The sequence below is a fragment of the Malaclemys terrapin genome, chromosome 12 (assembly GCF_027887155.1).
Source record: "Malaclemys terrapin pileata isolate rMalTer1 chromosome 12, rMalTer1.hap1, whole genome shotgun sequence".
NCBI classification, from domain to species: Eukaryota; Metazoa; Chordata; order Testudines; family Emydidae; genus Malaclemys; species Malaclemys terrapin.
Genome location: NC_071516.1, coordinates 26,816,611 through 26,840,064, shown reverse-complemented (window position 1 = coordinate 26,840,064; position 23,454 = coordinate 26,816,611). Strand labels below are relative to the sequence as shown.

Sequence of the window (23,454 nt, the reverse complement as noted above, 5' to 3'; positions counted from 1 at the left end):
GGCGGGGGGGGGAGACCCATGGTAAAACCGGGACACATTTCAACTAGGCAGGGAAGCCAGACTGTCAGTTACATTAACTAATGGCTTTAGCAGAGCTGTGTGTGGCTTGAAAGCTTGTCTCTCCGCCCAGCAGAAGTTGCTCCACTAAACGCTATCCCCTCACTCACCATGTCATTCTAAAAGTCTCACCCCCAAAGAGCACTCTTGGGCACCCCGTTGCCACGGCAGCATCGCCAGCCATCAATTGCTCTGACTTGGCCTCTGGAGGTTGCCATTTGGGCAGGACTAACCAGTTCACCCTCGGAGATCAGGAAAAGCTGATGACTTTGAAGGCCGAGTTTCAGACAACTTTCAAGGGTGCAAATTCAGTTGGCCTAAGCAGCTGTGCTGGCACCATTGGCTTGCATGTGGTTATACTGACCGAGAATCTAGCCCAAAGCCACCTGCTTGCCTCACTCCTGGAAGTGCACAGTACCAAACCGTTGGTCCTGCTCCCTTCCTGCGAGATAGAGTAGCCTCTGGGCTCCTTACCCAGATTTACATTAACCACAATTTCAGGCAGTTCAGGCCTTGGAACAAGAAGAAACCTGGATTTATTTAAACAGGAAATGACCCTGGAGTTTTCCTCCAAGCACAAGCCCAAAACAATGGGCTGGGACAGAGGGTAAGGAGCCCCTCTGCCCCCCAGCATCACTGCTGCACAGAGCACTCGGAAAGCATTTAAAACTTGCACGATTTATTATTCACTTTGTGATGTGCCCCAAACACCTGACCGCCGAGTGGAGAGCTGGTTCCGAGTGCCCTTCTGCAGCCAGGATCAGGAACCTCTCTTCCAGGGGATTCCCGCGCGGGAGCGGCTGGGTGTTGTGTGCAGCAGGTTGGACTCAGCCCAAACCCACCCGCCCAAGCGCCAACAGTAGTGCAATAAGGCAAGAGTTTATCGTTTTTTTACAAAAAGAGATTTGAACAACTGCTCAACCAGACAGAAAATGTAGGAGAAAGGGCACCACGTCCAGCGGAGTGACTCTGTAAAAGTGGCCGGGGGAAGGACGGTATGACTGTCTCTCAATCATTCTCTGCTGAACATGCTCGGTTTAAAAGTAAAACGATGAAAGGGGGTTTCGAATTAGCAGCCCTTCACACCCCCTTGGGATCTGAGAGTTGAGCTGGGTTCTCTCTGGTTTGTGTTGCCAGCATCAGTGCCAAGGACCCTGGCTAGGATCCTGCTTGGTTTCTTGGAGCTGTGTCAGATCTGAAGAGTTAATAGCAGTAGCAAAACTTATCTTGGTCCCTAAAGCGTGTGGCTCTGGCACACAGGGACCAGAGCTGGGGAGTAAGATGCCATTTTTGCATAGTCACTTTTCTGAGCGTAGCCCCATTGTAATGCTGCTCTAGGTGCAAGGGAATAACACTTTGGGTAAATGTCTCTTCTTGCTAAGTGGCTGCAGCCCATTTGGAGCCCAGGCACCCCAAAGTACTAAAAGGCTCCTTCCAGTTTGGATTTGTATTTCTAGATAGAGGAATTCTCCCTCCTGGCCTGTCTCCCAAAATCCCACAGCTCCAGGATCTAAACACAAGCCCCAAATAATAAGAGGGGGTAGGCTGAATGGGAGGGACCTTCCTAGGAAACTGAAGCACTGGGCTGACACTCTGTATTCCACATGCAGCCACGCTCCGCATGGATTCAATAAGTGATGCTATGTTATTTCTATTATTTTGTCCTTTCCCCTGAAACCTCACAATGCTGCTGACTAGCTTCCAAAGGGATAGTCTCTTTTTTCCCTTAAAGGGAAACCCCCAGACTATCCCCAACCCTCCCTCTCCATGCACTCACTTCCCTTCCTACTCTTCCTGGCGGTTTGTATTTCAGTTTGGTGACTTTCCTGTACATCCCTCCCAGATGGTTCATGCTATCGCTTTCCCTTTGCTATGGAAAGCCAATGGATCATCTATTCATTGCAGGAGCTGTCCACTGTGCAAGAAACTCTCTGATTTCCAGACGCAACGACAGAATGAAGGAACAAGTGTCTGAGTCAGTCACAGCTAAGTCCCTAGAGCTCGCTGCATGCCAAGCAGGAGCATCGCTGAGGAAAGCAATGAAGGAGGAGGAACCAAAGCAGTCTACAAAGCGATTTCCAGTGGCAGTCAGTTCCAGAAAGAGAAACACACATCTCCAGTGGTTTTCCCCACAAGTGGTGATAATAAATTAAAGGGTTTATGGCCTTAACTCTCTAGGCCTGAGATGCAGCCCTGATGTCAGCCCAGCTACCTGCTCCGATCCCTGCTGGACTGCCCGAAACTGATGGTTGGTGTCATAGCAGAAAGCACAGCTGAAGGAAGAAGGGAGGTGCTTCGACAGAGGCCACGTGGCCCTAACAGCAGCAGTTTTTGGCCAGTTCTTATGATCTTGGCTTTGACCTCAACGTCACTGCCAATGAGGGTACTCCCATCCAAACCTCAGCCCTTTCTTCCACCGCACTAGGTAACTTCCCACCAGTCAGACCACTGTCAGGGAACCCTCCCCACCCACCCCAAGCTTTGCGTGTTTCAGATAGAAGTCCATTCCCCAAGTCATGCAGGGCAGGGTGATTATTTCAGAACCAGCATGGCCTCCGTCCCGTCTTTCCTTGTCAAGTAGAGTCCGTGAGTGAGGTAGTACTCTCGCCGGAGGAAGGCGTAGAAATAATCAGAGATGAGCAGGATCTGCAGAAGTGAAATGTACAGGGTGTAAGTGACACTTCAGACCAAAGACTAGCTAGCTTTACAGACCACTGATGCAAAGCTCTCTTTCCCATATCACTCCCAGCCTCGTCTCTCATTCAGGAGAGCAGTAACACAACCCAGTCCGATCTCTCCCATCTCAGAACCCCATGCTGATCACTTCTAACGGTCTTTAGTTTAAAGTCTGATCACTTCTGAGTGACTGTTTTATTCAGAAAGGACAAGAGCCTAGGAAGGACTAGAAGAAAAGCCACAAACACGCAGGGTCTAACACAAAAGGAAACGAGATAAAGGCTTTTGGAACTTTAGTGCTACCAATACACATTGTACTGATGGGTAAATCGCAGGAAGACTAAGGCCCAGCTTTTTAAAGGTATTTAGGTGTTGCATGCTGAGCGGAGCAATGCCTATACACTTTTCAAAATCTGGACCTAAGTGACTTGCTCAGGTTATTACAACAAGTCAGTGGCAGAGTGGGAAAGAGACCACAGGAGTCCTGTGCACTAACCACTAGGCTACCCTTCCACCCAAATGAATCTCTATTTTGCAGTGAGGCCCCATTGTGCTGGGTCCTGTACAAGTGTACAGTACAAGGCACCATTGTTTGTGAAAACTCAAGAGCTGACTCAATAAACAGTTCTGGGGGGAAGGCCTAAACTCCAACATTTTGGAAGGGCTTGTTTTCTGTAACTGCCAACCCGGGCAGCTCCCACAACAGGACTGGCTTTCAGTGAGTGCCAAAGTTTGATCATTCTTAAAACACTATTTGTTATTTATCCACTTGCCATTCATCCACTGATCCCATTGTCCCCATATCTGCCCATCAGCACTTGGATCCAGTCCGCCTGGGAACAAAAGCAGTCACATTCACCAGTGACCCTGACCCATTCTGGAGCTGGAGACCTTTATAGCACTGTACAGGGGTAGCTATCACTATAACAACCAAATAACAGCGTGTCATAGCTGCAAAGCACTTCCTGAGCATTCATTATGCTACTCCATGAATTAATTCAAGATGGAATCTTACCTGACAGTCCTTCTGGGTGCTGACTGGCCCAAGGGAATGGGGTGATGGGCTGGGTGGGAGAGGTGGGAAGGGAGCTGCACTGTCAGCAGGAGGCAGTTTGGTGGTGGAGTAGGTAATGTGGCTGCAGATGGGAGGGTGGGGCGGGTCTGATGGAGTGGGAAGGGCAGGGGATTGTGGAAGTGTGGGTGGTCAGTGGGGCTGGCAGAGATGGAAGGGGAAAGCACGAGGTAGCAGAGAACTGAGGCAAGGCTGGGAGAGAAGGAGCTGGGAGGCAGTGCCTGAAGTAGGGTGTGAAGAAGGCTCAGATCTCCCGCTCTCTCCCACAGGGCTCACTTCACAAAGATGAGTCAGCACTTCCATGGAAGGCTGTCAAAAAATTTTCTGGAAAACAATTCTGCTTCCAGATTCTACATTTTCTGCATCCCTTTCCCCACCCTGACTCTTTATTACTGAAGAAATCTGCAGCTTAAGGAGCTAATCTCTAAAACCCTGCAACAACACAACTGCTTGCTGTGAAAAGGAGGATGCTGTTCCCAGTCAAGGCTGATTCCTTCAAGCAGAAGCTCTGGCATATCTTGTTTGGACATGCCGCTCTCACTAGTGGCACAGCAACACAGGAGGTGTCAATAGCCTCAAGCGAAAGAGGTTCTAAGTCCCATGCAAGGCAATGGCAAAGACACCTGTAGTTAGTGTTCTCTGGTTCCAGGGGAAATCAGTGTTACCTTGCATGAAGGATGCTGACAACAGGTGATCCCCCATAGCTGCAACACATTCCAGGAAGGCAATCTACTCATTAGGTGCACCAGCACAAAGCTTCCACTAATCTTCCCTTTAGACTGGCAGCCTTGCTTATGCGTGGACATGCCAAGATGCAAGCCTGGACCTTATGTGTAGTAAATACACACTCTCCTTCCAAGGGGTTTCTTTCTGGAATATTTATTTTCTCTAGCACAGATGGGGAAATAATTCCCACCCATTGTCACTGCAAACGTCTCCAGCTATATGGAACTTTTAGGAGCCCCATGTAGCTGAGGCCTGGCCTGACACGAGTAATTAACTCCTGGAAGGAGGCCTCATTTCTTGGAGGACACAATTAGGGAGGTAAACAGATCATTAAGTTGAAACACACACTATGTCTGAGCCAGCTAAGATAAGAAGGAGAACACCCAGGGAACCATTTACTAACAATGGACAAGATTAGTTAGGAACATAAAGATGAGGTAAGGAGTAAGTTGAATGTGGACATGCATGGACAGAGCATGCTGCACAGGGACTGGTTCCTGCAAAGTAACCACACCAGTCCAAAAGTGTGTGATATAATATATTGTAAATGCAATGAGATGTGTAAATGTATATGAAGGGAAAGGATTTCTGTGTAACTCTGGACCTGTGGTACACCCTATACCCATTGATGGATACGTCCATCAATGGCTATTAGCCAGGATGGGCGGGGATGGTGTCCCTAGCCCCTGTTGCCAGAAGCTGGGAATGGGCGACGGGATGGACTGCTTGATGATTACCTGTTCTGTTCATTCCCTCTGAAGCACCTGGCATTGGCCACTGTCGGAAGACAGGATACTGGGCTAGATGGACAATTGGTCTGATGCAGTATGGCCGTTCTTATGTACTCACTACACTTGAGTCTGATCAACTCAGAGTAGCTTCGCTGTATGCCAAATAAAGACACCTGAGTGATGAAATCTGGAATCAAACTGAGCTTTTTGGACCCCAGAGAATTGAATGAAGTTTTCTCCCAGAACTGGACAAGGTGTCTGAATAAGCTGAAAAAGGTCTCGGAGGGAATCCGAACGGCCCAGACTTGCTGCACTGGAAGAAGCTAAGTATCAGAGGGGTTGCCGTGTTAGTCTGAATCTGTAAAAAGCAACAGAGGGTCCTGTGGCACCTTTAAGACTAACAGAAGTATTGGGAGCATAAGCTTTCGTGGGTAAGAACCTCACTTCTTGCATCTGAAGAAGTGAGGTTCTTACCCACGAAAGCTTATGCTCCCAATACATCTGTTAGTCTTAAAGGTGCCACAGGACCCTCTGTTGCTTTTGGAAGAAGCTAATGCTCTGTCTGACGTGGCACCCCATCTCTAATAATAGCCAAAGCTGGAGGTTTCAGAAGAAAAAGTGTAAAATCCAAAATAATACCCTTCGCTCTGCAACATCTCCTGGGGAGGAGTTTCTGTCTAACTCCACTTGTTTAAGCCTTAAGAGCTAATGATTTTCAATTGGTTAAAGTCTTGAGCAGGGAAGCCACAAGAGTTTCTATTTAGGCCATTTCCCTCTTCTAGCATCTTGCTAAGAAATACCTGGGCAGAGGAAGGAAGAAAAGTGACTCAGGAAGGGTTTGCAGTTGTACTGGCAACAAGGGTGACCTGTCAGACACTGCAATATACTAGTAAAAGAGAGATGCACATGACAACTGGTCCCACTCTCGCCAGAGCTGCCAGTAACAGCCACCTCAGGTTTTCCCCACAGGGTCATTTCAGTGATGACAGGAATGCCTACCACTTACATGATACTGTTCTTTTGCAGGGTGCTGTGCAGACATTAATGAAGCCTCAGAACAGTCCCATTTCACAGCTGGGGAAACTGAGAAGTTAAGTGACTTTCTCCAGACCCCACACCAAGCCAGTGGCAGTGCCAGGACTAGAACTCAGAACCTAGGTAAGTCACAGCCCCTGGGATCCCCCAGATTCTCCACATGAGGTTGATTACCTCAGCCATGAGACTGTGAGGCTCAACTCATTAACATCTGGAAAACACTTCAACAGCCTCATATAGAGGCACCACAGAAATGTAAAATATTGTCTATAAATCTGCCTTGTCCTGAACCACCAGGTTAGTCCATAAATCACTCACAACTGCACCCATTTGCTGCAAGACTTGTTTTGGCCCGTGACTGAAATATTCACATCTTCCAACTATTAAAAGCATGAGCACTCCTGTGAACACATAGCTCTGCTGCAGCCAAGCAACTCTGAGAGCAGCATCATGTGTGCAATGAGAAAGCATCTCTGTGCTAGAGAGCTGAGAGCCATTGGATGGCATTTCTACCTCTCAGTTATCCTTGGAAGTGTAACATGACACTCCATGTGGGAGTGCATCTCTCTGCCTGCAGCATCCACTTGCTATTAATGACAGGGCAGACTGACTGTAAGGGCCAGTCTACACTGTGAAACAGAATGGGGACAATTGTGTTGTAACTGGTTTACACCACAGGTTGTTTGTGTAGTTTTGTTGGCATCCTAAGGAGCTCCAGAGGTCTGGCAGAATAGTTGGTGAGGGAGGCAGTGTTGCCTAGTGGCCAGAACTCTGGACTGGGACTCAGGAGGCCTAGGATCTATTCCCGCCTCTGCCAAAGGGCACTTGGGTGACCTTGGGCAAGTCATTTCACTGCTCTGTGCCTCGGTTTCCCCATCTGTAAAATAGGGATAACGAAGCTGAACTCATTTGTAAATTGCTTTGAGATCTACTGACGAAAAGCGCTACATCAGAGCTAGGTACTATTATTAGTGACAGTGCATCTTAATGTGCACCAACCAGGTTGTCTGCTGAAATAAATACACAAATGAGTGGGTGCTCTGATGATCACACATTAATTTCAAGGTCAGATTGTTCTGGGGCTGAATCTCCCATGTGTGACAGCACAGCAAAAAGGATGCCAGACCCAAGGAGGGACTGGCACTGCAAAGCTCAGATGGGGGGGGGGGGGGGGGGGGGGGGCACGTGGCCACAGGGTGGGTAATCTTTCAAGCTAATCGCACAGTCCCCTATCACACAGGCACTTCTCACCTGCCTCCCTTCAGATTTCACCCCCTCATGGAACATGCAGTCCTGCTTCCCACAGGAACAGGAACAGCACAACTCTATTAAAAGCCCTGGAGTCACCACTATCTAGAATACAAATTTTATACTGTGACCATCTTTAGAAAGTCGATAATCAGTTACCACACAGCAGCATACTTAGAACAGGAGGTAAGCATGGTACCTTAGACAGCATGGTATGGTATCTCTTGGGAAGTGCTGATTTTAATGGAACCTTTTTAATGCACAGAAGGGGTCTGAGTTACGACTGCTGCAGGGAACACAGATTATAAAGGCACAGAAATCAAAGTTAAGTCCCAGTGTTGCATTAATACAGCTTTCTGCATGCAACAATAGCTCCAATCTGGTATTGATTGGCATGTGAGTAACAGTGAAAACAACAATATTGCTGCCCTGACAGAAGGACAGAACAGGTAGAGTCCCAGGGTGGGCCAGCTCCCTGCAGCCCTCAACCCCAAGTAGTGGGGAGGGCTTCTCCCTGGAAAAGGCAGGCTCAAGAGGAGACTGACGTTCACAAAATAATGGTAAAAGTAATCCAAGACCAGTCACTCAGCAATAGATCCATGGCCAAGGCACTGTTGGAATATCAGCCCTCACCATTCTCAAGGGAGGTGGGTGAGCGTTGTTATCCACAGTCTACAGATGAAGACTCTAAGGCACAAAGAGATGAAGCGATTTGGCTACAGTAACTCCTCAGTACTCTATGACCATACAGTGCTCTGATTGGGGCTGTTAGGTGCTGCTCTCACATAAATTCTTAAAAACACCTGCGACAGAGCCAAGGCTAGATCTTAGGGCTTCCCGAATCCCAACCTTGTGCTCCTTCGCCATTCCTCGCAGCCCTTCGCCTTTCTGAGAAGCAAGGCCAGTCACTTCAGACAACCAGCTCTGGCCAAGTCAAACTGCAGATGCCCTGGCTTCCCTGACACTGTGAATGATGACATCACGCATGCCAAAAACAAGGACACAAGAAACAACCCTTTGCGAATCCCTATTTTCTTTCCTTTCCTTTATGGCCCTCGGTGACATGTTGCTCTCATGGACAGTAACCAAAGCACTAGCAGCAGCTCCTTTTTGTGAAGGCTCCCAAAGAAGTCAGCCTGTGACATTACAGCGACAGGTTCCTTGTTAAACAGCCGGAGAGTTATGGGATCTTACAAAGAGGTGGTTTATTTCCCACACCCTTTAAACTTAATGCTGATATGCTGCAGCTTGTGGAAAAACTGCTGCGCCCACCTTACACAAAAAGCCCACAGATTAAAACAGGACAGTACCCCGGGGAACAGATTTGATGTGAACGCGGATAACAGGCAACTTCTAATGTCTCTTGAGCAGGACAGCAAATGCTTTAAACTGGTTCCAATGTTTTGTTTGATTTTAGCCTTAGAGTTTTTGCTTAGAGATTGCTCTCGTTCTTCCTTTAGAAAATGAATACAATCCAGTAGAGGTTTTAGGAGCCTGTATGATACTGAGACACACAACAACCAACCACTGTTCCTTCAACTAGACAGAGTGTGAGAGGCTGCTACTTGTGGGGACAGTTCCAATCTTCCCCACCCCTGATTTTAGCCTAAAACTTGCTCCTGATATAAATTAAAAAAAAAAAAAAATCTGTCATCTTTTCTGGCTTCTCCTCAAAACTGATGAAATCTCCCAGCAATCTGCAGAGTTTGGATTTCATTTTATGCCTTAAAGTGAAATACAACTGATCGAAGAATAGTTAAAGAAATACAAACATAACAAAAGGAAAGTTGTGCAAATCTTGTCTGTACACAATCTTGCCGCTGTCGACGCAAGAGCCTTCTCCTATGCAGCCCCTGGAGTCCTGTACCTCAATGTCTCATCCACTCATACTCTAAGATCACTCAGAACTCCTCCATTTCCATAACCTACCTGAAAATGGATCTTTTCTCCTTGCTTAATATATCTGATTTCTCTCAGTCTTTACTTGTTATTTACACTCTGAAAAGCATTTTAGGATACTGATGAAAGAATCTTCACAAAACAAACATTTACTTTGTATTCTATTTTGTGTTAAAATGCATTTGATCAATGGGTTTAATGCAATATAAATGGAAGATCCTTCTTTGTTAATGAAATAACTTTGTAAGATAGATGGTTCTCATATGACAAACACATACTTCCTGGTGATGAGATGACTAAGGAAAAACATTTTCAAAAGCGTCCAAGTCCTGTTGATTTTCTCTGAGACTCTGACTCTTAAGTAACTTAGGTGCTTTTGAAATTGTACTTAAGTCTCATAAGGCCTGTACAAAAGTCTCATAATGGCCCTTTTATCATTGACCTCAATGTATGCAGACACGTAGTATTTATAGCTTTATGACCACCCTGGGTATTATTCTTTACGTAACTGCTGTTATTCTTGGTAATGCATCTTGCTGAGGAGGGGGAAGTTTCCAAACTGGCCAGTTGCATTTCTAAATCTATATGAAAACAACTCAAGATAACTATTAAATGACAGAAAACCACTGCTCCTCCCAGACCACATCAGTGGGCAAGTAATTCGTTGCCTTGAATTCAAGGTTTGCTGGCTTGTTGTACCGCTGGCTAGGAAATCTGTGCACAAGGATTTCAAGAAAGGTTTACACAGCGACAATCTGGAGGGGTAAAAGGGTTTCTGGCAGTTCAGCAAACAAAGGTCACACACAGACAATGCATGGTCTTGTATTACTATCACAGTATTTTTCATCCTGTTGGCTCCCCAGGCATGCTGCAAATTGAAATGGAAATGGAGACTAGATACACAGGGATAACTCCGTCCACTAGCGAAGTGGTGATAAGATGCAGGGTGAAACAAGGAAGCTGTTTAACAACATGCAGCAAAGCTATACAACCGGTTAGCAAGTGAAGAAGAATTCTTTGTCTTGCTGAAGCTGCAAGAGAATTAAAGAAAGCAGAACATAATTACCTACGCTGGAATGTGGCCAAATCACTTTTACAACTGTTCCCTGTACAAAGATTTCCATGGGAACTTTAATGATCACAAGTGGTCAGGACCCCAACAGCACCTGCAACAGCCTAGCACCATGCTGATGTATTGGTTCTGCACTCACTCAGAAAGAAGCAGTGTCACCAAGGCCCACATCTCCAGCATCACTACCTGCAGCATCTAGGCATCCCCTGGAGGTCTCCTATTCAAGCACTGAACTGGCCTGACCTTCTAACAACATCACAGCACAAAGCAGTATTGTCTGCTGCACGACCCTACACAGGTCACTTGATCAAACTGAAGGTGCCAGCCAGAAAAATGGATTCCAATTTGTTTTCTTGAATCGAATAGCAAAATAATTCTAGATACCTTGCAGACACAGCACCCTCCCAAAAATAAATAAAAAGAGAGATTTCCAAGGGACTGCCCATTTCAGGACAGCAATTATTTCTGTTTAAAGCTCTAATGGGTGTTGTGTGTTTGTGTTTTGGAACTTTAAGATGATGACTGGCCAGAATGCAGCTTGGCCAGTCATTAACAACCTTCTGATGACTGCAACATACTATCTGCAGGACAGCACTGAAGGCCAGAATGATTAATGCCCAGGGATGCACCAGTTTTGAAACTGCAACTGGGAGAACCTGAAAGTCAAGACAGGAAGGGAGTCCTTGCAACGCCAACAGGAATGCTGAGGTCACAGACAAGACTGCTTTGGTGCTACCCTCCCTTCCTTTTAAAGCCGGTCTGACAAGAAAAGCTGTGTGAGTAACTGATTTTTCAGTTCGCTGTCAATTCCAGGAATAGGGTCAAACTCAAAACCACATTTTTTAATAATTTTCAATGAATTGAAAAAGTCAGAAAAATTCCATTTTGGATCAGACAAAACGTTTTGGGTATTTTAAACTTTGTTTTTACAAAGGAAAAGGAAATGAAGGCCTAGATGGTGATGTCATGCCCAATAGCCCGGTAGGATTGGCACTCACCTGGGATGGGAGAGGGTCTCTCTCTAGGTGAGTACCCTAACTACCAGGATACGATGTCATTCTCTCTCTCCCCGTCTAGCACATTAGCCATTCAAGAATTTTATACGAAGTGGAACAGCTTCAACAGGACAGCCAGAGAGAAACCCACCCCAGGATACCCTATAGCCTAGGGGTTAGGACACTGACCTGGGAAGGGGGAAGCCTTGGTTCAAGTCCCTACAACTCCAGAGCAGGTTTCAAACGTGGGTCTCCCACATCCTCAGTGAGAGCCCTAACTACAGGCCTAGTGGTTGTAAGTATGGGGGAAGTGGTGGCAGCTCCTCCATTTTGTGAATGGCACCTTATTCCTCTTGTGACTCTAGCTCCCCAAAATGAAATGTTTTGTTCTCATAGACTCATAGACTCATAGACTTTAAGGTCAGAAGGGACCATTATGATCATCTAGTCTGACCCCCTGCATGCTGCAGGCCATAAAACCGTCCCTACCCCTTCCCTGGACTCTGCTGTTGAAGTCCCCAATCCTGTTTTAGGTGACTTCAATCGGCAGAGACCCTCCTGCTAGAGATCCCTGCCCCATGCTGCGGAGGAAGGCGAAAAACCTCCAGAGGCTCGGCCAATCTGCCCTGGAGGAAAATTCCTTCCCGACCCCAAAAATGGCGATCAGTCAGACCCCGAGCATATAGGCAAGAGTCACCAGCCTGACCCCTGTCAGCCATTATACGATTTACCTACCATTGTTTGGTTTTCCTTGACTACTATGTTTTACCATTAAACCATTCCCTCCATAAATTTATCTAACTTAATCTTAAAACCAGACAGGTCCGTCGCCCCCACCGTTTCCCTCGGAAGGCCGTTCCAATATTTCACCCCTCTGACGGTCAAAAACCTTCGTCTAATTTCAAGCCTGAACTTCCCCACGGCCAGTTTATATCCATTCGTTCTCGTATCCACATTAGTACTAAGCTGGAATAATTCTTCTCCCTCCCTTGTATTAATCCCTCTAATATATTTAAAGATAGCAATCATATCCCCCCTCAGCCTTCGCTTTGTCAGACTAAACAACCCAAGCTCCTCTAGTCTCTTTTCATACGACAGGTTTTCCATTCCTCTGATCATCCTAGTGGCCCTTCTCTGCACCCGTTCCAGTTTGAGTTCATCTTTTTTAAACATGGGAGACCAGAACTGCACACAGTACTCCAAGTGAGGTCTCACCAGCGCCTTGTACAACGGGAGCAGGACCTCCTTATCCCTACTAGATATACCTCGCCTAATGCATCCCAAGACAGCATTGGCTTTTTTCACCGCCACGTCGCATTGTCGACTCATAGTCATCCTGCGGTCTACGAGGACCCCTAGGTCCTTCTCCTCTTCCGTTACTTCTAACCAATGCGTCCCCATCTTGTAACTAAAATTGTTATTAGTCATCCCCAAATGCATTACCTTACACTTTTTACTATTAAATTTCATCCTATTTCTGATACTCCAATTCACAAGCTCATTCAAGTCTCCCTGCAGGATATCCCTATCCTCCTCCGAATTTACAACGCCTCCCACCTTCGTATCATCCGCAAACTTTATCAGCCCACTCCTGCAATCGGTCCCGAGGTCAGTTATAAATAGATTAAATAAAATGGGTCCCAAAACCGAACCTTGAGGCACTCCACTAGTAACCTCCCTCCAACCCGACAGTTCACCCTTTAATACGACCCGCTGCATTCTCCCCATTAACCAATTCCTTATCCACCTCTGGATTTTCATATCGATCCCCATGTTTTTCAGTTTAACCAATAATTCCTCATGGGGTACAGTATCAAACGCTTTACTGAAATCCAGGTATATTAGGTCCACCGCATTTCCCTTATCTAATAAATCCGTTACTTTCTCAAAGAAGGAGATCAGATTCGTTTGGCACGATCTGCCCTTCGTAAAACCATGTTGTAATTTATCGCAATTGCCACTAACCTCCAGGTCCTCAACTAGTTTCTCCTTCAGAATTTTCTCTAACACCTTGCACACTACAGATGTTAAACTAACAGGCCTGTAGTTACCCGGATCACTTTTTTTCCCTTTCTTGAAAATAGGAACCACATTAGCTATTCTCCAGTCTAACGGGACCACCCCCGAATTTACAGATTCATTAAATATTATCGCTAACGGGCCTGCTATTTCCCGCGCCAATTCCTTCAATATTCTCGGATGAAGATCGTCCGGTCCTCCCGACTTAGCCCCATTAAGGCAATCAAGTTTTGTTTCTACCTCGAATACGGTAATCCCCCATCCCGAATGCCCCTCTGTAGCGGTGCTAGTATCCCTAATATTCTGACATTTCTGGAATTTTTCCTTTTTTCGTTTCAGCTGAAATGAGCTGCCAACGCTGACCCGAACCCGCATTCTTTGGGGAAAAACAAGTTTTGTCTAACGTGTTTCACCCAGCTCCACTGACAAGTGACAAGACAACACTGCAGATGGTCTTCTGCTGACTGAGTCTCCCACCAGACTCTGCCTACAGGGAAAGAGTCACAGAAAGGGGTGATGCTTGCAGGAAGGGATGCAACATCCAGGGATCTGCGTGGGAGAGGGATCATGTGCCAATATGCGGCATGTGACATTGAGCAGTGCTCACTAACAGCAGGGAAGCTGGTCTCTGTAGCTCTCATGCTATTTGCAAAAGAAAATCCCAGCTCATGATGTCAAGTCATAAAAGCAGCCAAGACTGTGGACACCTCTCTAACAACAGGTTAGGGATGCTACACATCACATCACATTCTGCTGAACAGAATGCCAAGTGAGGATTCAAGGTACCCAACTGGTGAATGTTGTTGACTTGTAGGCAAGGCTCTCCCAGAGGCTTTATGGCACGTTTGTAAGCAAGAGTCCTATGATGCTTTGTAGTAATGTTAAGAGTGGAAAAGTACTGGCTTATGACAACCTTTGTCATATTTCCTAAGAGCTAATAAGTATTTTTAAACATACTAACCACAATAACAGAGTTATGAGTTAGCCAAATGTGAAGGATAAATCACAGATGTTCAGTCATGCAGTTGGACATTTATAAAAATGTAATGAGTTAGGAAATATAATAAAATAAAATGTCTGCAGGCTGGGGAAAAAGAAAACTACAGTAATGAAATTTAAACAAGTTGGGTATAATAGACAAAACCAAGACAGTATTAAAAAAAATGGCATCAGGTTGCAAGGCATGGTTCTACAAACTTGGTAATATATATACACTTCTCTTTTGCACTAACCATTGCTTAATAAATCAAATCAAACTAAGTTACTTAAGGTCCCTTACTTAATTACATTTGAACCTGAAATACTTCATTACATTGATTAGCAATGTATAAGGCATTTATTATCTAGTAATACTCTATACATTCCAACTGAACCAACATCATTGGTAAAGAGATCCCTGCTTTCAGCTTGCAATAGCAATACTCATGCAATTGCATGGCACTTCCTGAAGATTAATGACCTGAGGGGAGCAGTCCACGTGACTATTAACCCCAGAAAAACCCTGCAGTTATTGACAAGTCAGCATATTCCTTTCCCAAAAAGGGGAGACATTGCAGAATTTCTTGCAGATTTCTAGGATGAACGGTTCACACTGGCAGAAAGCCTGACTGTGTGTAGCTTCTAGCTCCATGAGTAATGCGCTGTAAAGAACCGAATGTTTAGAACCAAAAATAAAAACGGAAATGTCACTGAGAGAATGAGACTGAACTGGAAAAGGACGCGAGCGTGCCTTTGCCACTTTAAATAAGACAACAAAGCCAGGAAGGTGCAGCCTCCCACTGGGGCAACTCCTACCCTATCATGAGTGCTTAGGGCAGGGCAGGCAAACTTTTTGGCCTGAGGGCCGCATCGCGTTTCAGAAATTGTATGGAGGGCTGGTTAGGGGAGGGAGTCATCTGCCCCCCTCCCCGGGACTCCTGCCCCATCCAACCCCCCCACGTCCCCTGACTGCCCCCTGCCACCCCATCCAACCCCCCCCTCATTCCTGATTGCCCCCCCGGGACCCCTGCTCCCTGCCCACCCCCATGAACTCCCCTGCCCTCTATCCAACCCCCCCACTTCCTGCCCCCTTACTGTGCTGCCTGGAGCACCAGTGGCTGGCGGTACTACAGCCGCACTGCCTGGCTGGGGCCAGCCATGCCGTCGCCACCATGCAGTATAGAGCACTGGGTCATGCCGGGCTCTGCATCTGTGCTGCCCCAGAAGCTTGAAGCCCTGCCATCCAGAGCATTGCGCTGGCAGCGGAGCGAGGTGAGTCTGCGTGGGAGGGGGAACTGCAGGGGAGGGGCCAGGGGCTCAGGGGCTGGGCAGGAGGGTCCCGCGGGCCAGATGTGGTCTGTGGGCCGTAGTTTGCCCACCTCTGGCTTAGGGCCAGGGTGCAATGGAACTGATGTGGCCCTGTCTGCATGGAGGTTCTGGGAGTTCATGTACAGGGTTTCACACATTCTACCTTCCACTAAGCACAGGACCACAGAGGGTCCCTGCATCCCAGCACATGGGAGATTAGGGGATAAGGTAGGCCAAGACAAACAGGGAGACTACAGGGATCCACTGGACATAGAATCATAGAATATCAGGGTTGGAAGGGACCTCAGGAGGTCATCTAGTCCAACCCCCTGCTCAAAGCAGGACCAATCCCCAGACAGATTTTTACCCCAGTTCCCTAAATGGCCCCCTCGAGGATTGAACTCATAACCCTGGGTTTAGCAGGCCAATGCTCAAACCACTGAGCTATCCCTCCCCCATAACGTCTGTTGGGGGGGCGGGGAGTGGGTTGCACCCAGTAGAAGTGCCTAAAGCACTCCTATGGCAGCCCTGAGAGCTTAGTGACAGCTACAGAACCACTCTATCATCTGTTCGTGACCTGAAGGGCAAAGGGAACATCTTGCTTTTATTAAAAGTGATGACTCACTAATGCTCTAACTTGCTACGTCACGTATTGTGAACATTGTTGAGGCAATCCAACGCCCTTACTCCAGCAGAAATACGAGTCTTTCCACAAACTAAATCCATCCCTTCCAGTGATAGGGACAATTTCCCTCACGGTACTGTGTTACAGACAAGCAGAATCTCATAGGATGTGAGAAGATTGCTACCTACTATTGCTTCACTGGAGGTCCCACTGGACCAGTAGACTACACTTCAGCAGTAGGGATGGTGGGCAAGTTAACGTGTGCAGCTGGAGTCTGCCATTCAGCAGACAAATGCACTTCCTCCAGTGATCATCAGTCAACTGTTAATTTTCAGTCTCAGTTGGGACCATAATAACATCAGCATGATTAAATCACCATCCTTAGCATCACCACTAAGTGCTACACACATCTAGCAGCAGCAGCAGGCGGACACTGGTGCTGACTCAGGCCACACTCCTGTGTCTGGGCTTGTTTTTGGACAGAAGCACTAGTGGAAGCATAAGAAGGAGGCCTGCCAACCCTTCTGTTATGTCTCCCCAGACCACCAGAAAGAAAAATAATTTAGTCAATGTGGGCCACTGATTCCTGTCTTAAATCTGAACACCCTTCCAGCCAGCAGGCAAACACTCCTGCTCTGTATGTCCACAACAACTTTCATCTAGGATCACAAAGTGCTTTCTAACTGTTAATTTAAGTCAGTCCCCGCAACACTCCTGTGAGACAGGCAAGTATTATTCCCATTTTACAGAGGGGGAAACTGAGGCAGAGAGAAAGGAAATGACTTGCCTAAAGTTACTGTCAGAGGAAGAATTGGGAACAAAATTCAGGAATTCATGATTTTCAACCTTGTGGTCCTCTCTCCAGACCAATCATCTCTGCTGATTTGGACAGCCCTTCCTTGCACACTTACTTCTCTGCACGAGAGGTGAAATTGCTTACTGCACTAGGGGTTGGTTGTTTCCGACACTGAAATCAGAAAGGTGTTTGGGAGAACAGACAGACAAAACTTCTGAGCACAGAAATTGCACAAGAAACTGTGGAAGTCTGAAATGATCCAGTAAGACTGAGAACACAACCCTCTGTGCATTTTCTTTCCAATTACAAAGCTACATGAAATTGCAGTTTTACTGCTCCCCTCACACATTAGCTAGGTGCATATTTAGAGAGCTAAAGAACCACCATCTGTCCCTGATTTCTCCTACGACCCACTGATTATACTATTTTGCTCAGTATCTTTACAGCCATCTCTCCCACTCTTACCACTGTTTGCTTTCACATTTCAGAACTTTCACCCTTTATAAATCTGTTTTATCTGCACAAATGGTTCATTTCTGGCCTCTCAATAAGCTTGCCTGTCTAGGACAAGGTGAAGCACACCCCCCCCAGAGTGCCAAAGGGTTAGAGGTGGTCTAATTTTTAACATGAAAAGAATATTCAGTTTCTTCAAAGGGCAAACAAAGAAATTGACACAAGGCTCAGTGAAGATCAGCAATATGGAGTGGCTTTGTTACTCCTTTAAGTTTTCTCCACACAAACTGTAAATGGGAGACATGTGGATGGAGTTTGGGGATCTGTCTATTGCCAGTAAATACTAGTTTACAAAGAGGAAAAAGAAATTAGCAAATTGCAGAAATTGTGGACAAGGGTCTCAATCCCACGAGGTGCTGAGCACATTCAGTCTCAGTGAAGTCAGTGGGAGCTGGGGATGACCAGCACCTTGCAGGACTTGAGCTCAAGAGGAGGAAAGAAGATTATCTGGATACTTTTGGGTATTAACTTTCCTTTGTAGGACGTTAACTTAAATACAAGCTTTTACTGCTGTTTTACAAATCTGCCAGCTTCCAAACCAGACACCTGGGATCCTTCCTTTATTTCCAAGCTACAGGCTGTATTTTTTTGCAGCATTAACTGGACAGAACATTAAGATATGGTTCAAGTCATCAGACATAATAGTTCTGCTTCTTATTAATGTGTTAGAACCTCGTGACTAAGCTCTTGGCAGCGCAGATCTCAGCTTGACAAGAGAGCCAGGACGCTTGCTACAATCAGTGCAGGATGCACAAAATGGACCATATTCTGTAACACCAGGGTTCTCAACCTTTTCTTACTGAGCCCCCCAAACATGCTATAAAAGTCTCCATGGCCCACCTGTGCCACAACAACTGTTTTTATGCATATCCAGTAGACTAAAAGCCAGGGCTGGCATTAGGGGGTAGCAAGCAGAGCAACTGCCTGTGGGGCCCCACATCACAGGATGGCCAGCAAAGCGAACTTGCTTGGGCTTTGGCTTCAGCCCGCCCACAGCTTGGGCTTCGGCTTTCTGCCCCGAGCCCCAGTGAGTCTAACGCTGGCCCGGCTTTCGGTTTATTGTGGAGGATCCCATCAAACTTGCTCGTGGCCCCCCAGGGAGCCCCAGACCTCTACTTGAGAACTGCTGCTGTAGCAGATCCAGATATCGCTTCTTTGACAGTCATGTTACCAGGCACCCAGCTGTGCTGCATAAGTGATGCCAATTGCCTCATTTTACTAACCTGCCCTACATTGAACGTCAAAGTGATGGCATAATAAAAATTGGAATTGGCGCTTCCTGCGTAAATCCAGAGATGCCAGAGCACTGGGAACAGCAGGGAACAGACAATGAGCACACAGGAGAGGATAAAGATGTTCCGAAGGACTGTAAGAAAAAACAAAGATATTATAACAGTGTAGTTGAGATAATAACAAGCAGCTGACCTATGTTACCTGAGGATGGTGCTTAGCATGTCTATAGAGCCACCCAGCAGCTTGGAGGCACTAATTAAAGGGTGGTTCTCTCCACCAGCACAACCAGGAGCGGCACCAGGGTTTTTGCTGCCCTAGGTGGCAGCACTCCTCCTCTGAAGCTGCGTTCTTGGCATCCAGGTCTTCGGGGCACTTCGGCGGCGGGTCCCGGAGCGAGTGAAGGACCCGCTGCCGAATTTCCGCTGAAGACCCGGAGCGGAAGAAACCCCTCTGGGCAGCCCCGATTCTCTGCGGCGTTTCCGCGGCCGCTTTTCTTCCCACCCAGAGGAATCGCCGCCGAAATGCCACCCCCCACATCCTGCCACCCTAGGCGACCGCCTAGGGTCGCCTAGTGGAAGCGCCGGCCCTGAGCACAACCTTTCATAATGATAAAGATTTGCTATATTAATCTCGCTATTGCATTCTATAATAAAACTGGGATTTTTCTTTAAAAGAAAAGAATTTTGCCTGTCTAATTTTTAATTGGATCCCCCATTTTGCGGCTCCTGGTTTCCAAGAAGTGCTGCTCTGATAACAGCAAAAGCAGGAGACCTCACAACAGCAGCGGGGGGCAGTGTCTCTGGGTTATTCTCTGAGAGGGATATTGCACCTCACCTCAGCATCAAATCAGGTTGCTCTGCTTGCCTACAGGAGAGCTGGAGTGATCAATTATTGAAGGTACCCAAATCACTTTAGATTAGCCTGGAACCCAGGGGAGCTTTCCAATTGGCTGTCAATGTTGTCGTAAAGGATGCAGACCATTCTCCCTTTAATATATTAATTCCCTATTTCATAACTATAATAGGACATTGCAGGATAGTAGAATCATAAAGTGTAGGACTGGAAAGGACCTCAACAGGCCATGTAATCCACCCCCCGCACTTAAGGCAGGACTACGTAATAACTAGACCAGGGGTCGGCAACCTATGGCATGCGTGCCAAAGGCGGCACGCGAGCTGATTTACTGTGGCACACTGCTGCCGGCCTGGGGTCCTGGCCGCCGGCCCCGCTCAGCCTGCTGCTGGCCTGGATGGACGGAACCCCGGGCCGGCAGCCGGGACCCCAGCTGGCAGGGGCCGGGAGACGGAACCCCAGACTGCTAGCGGGCTGAGCCGCTCAGCCCGCTGCTGGCCAGGGGTCCCAGGTGCTGGCCCCGCTCAGTCCGCTGCCAGTCTGGGGTTCCATCCGCCAGCCCCTGTAAATGTAAAATGTATTAATGGCACGCAAAACCTTAAATTACAGCGAATAAATGAAGACTTGGCACACCACTTCTGAAAGGTTGCCGACCCCTGAACTGGACCATTCCTGACCGGTGTTTGTCTAACCTGTTCTTAAAAAACCTCCAATGAGGTACTGAAAGAGGATTGTCTTTCTTGGGTAGCCATGGTCCCTTGGCCGTGCGTAGCTGGAGCGCCCTGCGGACCTATGGTAAACCAAGGTGTTTTGGAAACGTGCTGCCTCGGTCTGTCAGGCCTGGCTGGCTAAGGAATCAAGTCTAACTGATGGAGTTACTGGGCTATATTATCAAGGCTGTTTTATCCTCTGCTATAGTAATTCCAAGACTGGAGGAGCAGCTGTCCTCAAAGGCAGGGCTGGCTCCAGGCACCAGGTGAGCAAGCTGGTGCTTCGGACGGCAGATTGTTGGAGGCGGCATTCCGCCCAATCCTAGGGCGGCACAGACGCTTTTTTGGGGGTTCTGCTCCGGTCGCCCTGTAGGGGGCGACAGCGTGGAGAACCAGGGCAGTCCTCTTCCTTCCCTACCCACCGACCGGAGCGGAGCCCTCGCAGCAGGAGGTGGCGCAGCGGGAGGGGCCGCGTGGCAGCACCCCTGCTATAGCCCTGGCCGCCCCCTTCTCTCTCTCCCACCCGCTCCCTCCCTCTGCCCCCCAGCCGGTCACCCGCACTCCGGCTGTGCCACAGGTTTTTTTTTTTTTTTTTTTTGCTTTGCAGTTCTGGCCGCCCCGTTTTTTTTTTTTTTGCTTGGGGTGGCCAAAAAGCCAGAGCTGGCCCTGCTCAAAGGAGGTAAAAAGCCCCACCTACTAGTAGCTAGTGCTGCCACAGAGAACCAGCCATGGGTCACTTCAATGAAGCCCTGACTACATGACAACCATTCAATCCCCTTCGTTATTCCTCTTGTTCCCTTTTGAGGGCTCAGGATTAGCTTGGATTTTCAAAGAACATATAATTTGTAATGATTTCAAAAGCTTCATAAAAATAACGAGCAGAGAGGCCAGGATGTGAGTCTTGTGAACCAACCCCCCCTAGTTTTGGATTACAAAAGCCAAAGGGAAACAAAGATGGCAGGTTTCACATTTCCAGACCTAACTAGGCTTCTTTGTCTTAAGGCTGAAATTGCTTATTAAGGAAATTGAGGTCATGTTTGGGTTAGTAATGGATTGACACAATCCAAAGAACAGCCAAGCAGGGATGGCTGGTACTGACTGCTGTAGCCACCCCAAACCACTCACTCCAGGAAGCAACACAAATCTTCCTGGAATGTTAAACTGCCAAGCTTATTAGCTGCTGCAACATTATCTCAGCAGACATTTAAAGTCACCCTGAGGTGGTACATCATGGAATCTGAGTCTGTAAAAATGAGCTGCAAGCTACCTGACAATTACACCAAGTCCAATGCTCAGGGGCTGGAAAGGGTCTTTGTGGTCTAAGAGAGGCTAAGCAATGGCTTGGCTAAATGGGGTGATCCAGTCAGCACACATTCTGAGTGTGTGATCTCACACACAACAAACTGACAACTGTGAATTATAATTTGTATTATTGTAGCACCTAGGAGCCCTCATCCTGGACCAGGACACCAATGTTCCAGGCACTGTACAAAACACAGAACTAACAGTGTTAGAACGGAGGGGGTCTAGTGACTGAATTAACTGTAGGGTTGGTGCTCAGATTACCAGTCATAAACTGAGATTAGAGACACTCCCAACCCAAAGGGTGCCTGTATTTTATATCAATGATATGATAATAAATACTTTGCACTCATGAAGTATCCTTAATGAAAGGATCTCAAAGAACTTTACACACAAGCATTTAATCCTCAGAACAACCTGGGCAAGGAGGGAGGGAAAGTTGGTCACAAAAGTCATAAAATCTCCCCACACACTTCATGGTTTGTATTGATCAGACTTGTTTCCTTCCAGACAGCGGACAGTCCAAGGGAGACAGTGCCCCCAGTGGCATGCAGCCCCAGGCCACATCTGGTTTTCCTAGCTTCATCCTGCAGTGAAGAGTTTTGGGGCAGGTCTACTCTTAAAACACTGCATTGGTGCAGTTGCACCACTATAGCGCTTAAGTGAAGACGCTCCTACTCTGATGGGAGAGCTTCTCCCATCGGCATAGTTAATTCACCTCCGCGAGAGGCAGTAGCTATGTCAATGGGAGACGCTCTCCCGCTGACATAGCACTGTTGACCCTGGGGGTTAGGTTGGTACAACTACATTGCTCAAGAGTGTGGATTTTGCATACTCCCAAGCGACATAGTTATACCGATATAAGCCTGTAGTGTAGAGCTGACCTTAGTTAAGCCCCTCACCTCAGCCATGTCAACAAACAAAGGTTTGGATTGAGACCCCAGGGACTGTGGGGGTGGGGGGAGGGAAGAAGCAAACACAAAGAACTTACATCTGTAAAGGTGGCTCCAGAGTGGAAGGAAGGCCATGTACAGCGCTACGTCTCCCACAGTTGGGTAGGACTTGAAGATAGAAATGATGGCAAGCTGAACGAACAAGAAGAAGATGGGGTGCTCCCTAGAGAAAGGAAAAAGGCAGTGACTGGACATAACAGGTACTGGAGGAGCAGCATTTGTCTCTAGAACCTGGTGCCAAGGATTGGCAGGGACACACGAACATACTGTGGCCAGACTCCTACAAGCTTTCATGCTCTTGCTCTGTTTGCCCAGCAAGTCTCCCAGTGTGCTGGGCTGCAAGCACTGAGTCAATCTGAGAGGAGTATTCCCAGGGCATTCGTGTACCTACACATGGATACTTTGGGCACATACACACGATCATCCTGTTGTGTCCAGGCCTTTCCAGTGCTGCCTTCTGTTGTTGTGGTAGGAAGAGCAACCAATGCTACTTCACTCGGATGCTTTTGCCCCATGAGGACTGTTCTGAGAAGCTCGCTGCCTGGCAGATTCACCCTACGGCATATCAGAGCAGCAGCTGTATACATTCCAAGTCGTCATAACAGTCCCATCTGAAATCCAGACAGTTACCGGGCTGCCCTCAAACAGAATGGC

The 23,454-nt window shown here is 47.4% G+C and overlaps 1 protein-coding gene across 2 annotated transcripts in view; it reads right to left on the bottom strand.

Moving 5' to 3' along the window:
* Positions 1-574: 574 nt before the first annotated feature.
* Positions 575-23,454, bottom strand: part of PIGU (phosphatidylinositol glycan anchor biosynthesis class U) — a 61,496-nt gene continuing 38,616 nt past the window's right edge. For both annotated transcript variants that reach the window (XM_054046058.1, XM_054046057.1), the window contains exons 10-12: positions 22,839-22,963; positions 18,974-19,116; positions 575-2,703 (exon numbers count right to left, since the gene is read on the bottom strand). In XM_054046058.1, the coding sequence (XP_053902033.1) occupies positions 2,590-2,703; positions 18,974-19,116; positions 22,839-22,963 (382 nt within the window). In that variant the 3' untranslated portion in view covers positions 575-2,589. The remainder of the gene's footprint in view (positions 2,704-18,973; positions 19,117-22,838; positions 22,964-23,454) is intronic.